The following is a 1418-nucleotide window of genomic DNA, read 5'->3' as shown; positions in this document are numbered from 1 at the left end:
AGCTCTTGAGAAGGGCTGTTGGATTTGAAAGTATAACGTTAAATGGAGTAACTCCCGTAAATCAGGAGGAAGTACGGGTTTGTCGTGTTCGACCACGCGTCAGTGAAATCGCCCTCCGGTTAACATCTAAAATCTCAACTGTAAAGCAACCACAGACGAGCCCGAAGGCACTTAGTCGAGCTGCTATGCTAGCACATCAAGCGATGAAGGCGTGTATTCTTCAGTCATATGCTCGGTCTTACCTTTATCAGTGCTTGTACCGTGGAGGTCCCAGCCAACTCGTTGCTGCCGGTCAACTGGCCACTCGACGTCGTTGAGCACACGCATTTCGTCACTGGCGACGAATTGTTACTCAGCTGCGACTTCGCTGTGATCGAGCTCAACAACGTATCAAACGCTGTGCTCCCTCTTGGGCCCATTCCAGAGCTTTTCCAATCGTCGATACAGAAGGTAAATACGCCATGGGCGAGAAGTTCCACCAGCTCAAACTTGTTGCAAGCAGCTTCCACATCCTAAAATTGTAGAATTTGAACAAAAATTAAGAATTAATCAGCTGCTGGATCCGGTGACTCCATCAAACTATCGAACACAATTGTCACATCCTCGTTTCTATCAGCTAATGAATTGTGGAATGAATTGCAAGGATTATTGGGCTCAGAGAAGAAAATCTGGCATTCCACAAAAAGAAACACGATGGTGAAGCTGCTCTGCGCGGTGGTTGGAGTCGGGAGCGTCTTCTCTGTGGACATTGAGCTCAGCGAGATGGTCAGTGATCTGAAGGAGAAGATCAAGGAGAAGAAGCCCGGTTTGATCTACTTTGATGCAGATCTGCTGAAGCTGTATCTCGCGCGGGAGGGTGACACTTGGCTGTACTCGCGAGGCGCAGACATTAAGGCGGTTAAGGCGAAAAAAATTCCAGATCGAATTAAAAACCTCATGCAAGAGCACTTGCTACTGGACGAGGCGTGCAGACTCAACAATGATGAATACTTCGGTGACAACCTCGAGCAAGTAGACAGAGACATCCATGTGCTGGTGGACTGTCCGGATGAGCCGGATCGAGTCATCAAGTACAAGCGTAAGTGCGTTATTCTCCCCCACAACTAATAGTGTAACATGATTTTAATGCAGCACTACTTGATGATGTCAGGACAGGATGGATTCGATGGTGCTTCTACGGAGAATTGGTTCTCATGGTACTTGCCGTGGTCTTCTCTGCAGTCGTTGTTTACTGTGGAAAAGGAGAAACACGCGTAAGAGCTACAACATTCACTGTAGCTGATTGCGTGCTGGCATCATTGATAGGGGTAATTGGGACCCGCAAACAACGCATCAAGTCAAAGATAGCACTTGCGTACAGACGTTGGGGGTATGAGTCGATTCCTTGAGTGTGTCACGGTATACGGCTGGATGAGGGA

The 1418-nt window shown here is 48.0% G+C and overlaps 1 protein-coding gene across 1 annotated transcript; it reads left to right on the top strand.

The window, feature by feature from the left end:
* Positions 1 to 693: 693 nt before the first annotated feature.
* PITG_07507 (Crinkler (CRN) family protein) lies at positions 694 to 1257 on the top strand (the record flags this gene model as incomplete). The annotated part of the gene is made up of 2 exons (XM_002904459.1): positions 694 to 1078; positions 1151 to 1257. The coding sequence occupies 2 exons, from the start codon at positions 694 to 696 to the stop codon at positions 1255 to 1257; spliced, it is 492 nt and encodes a 163-aa protein (XP_002904505.1).
* Positions 1258 to 1418: the final 161 nt, after the last annotated feature.

Source organism: Phytophthora infestans, genomic scaffold, assembly GCF_000142945.1.
Source record: "Phytophthora infestans T30-4 supercont1.11 genomic scaffold, whole genome shotgun sequence".
NCBI lineage: Eukaryota > Oomycota > Peronosporomycetes > Peronosporales > Peronosporaceae > Phytophthora > Phytophthora infestans.
Note: the sequence above shows the minus strand (reverse complement) of the source record. Positions and strands in the feature narration are given on the sequence as shown.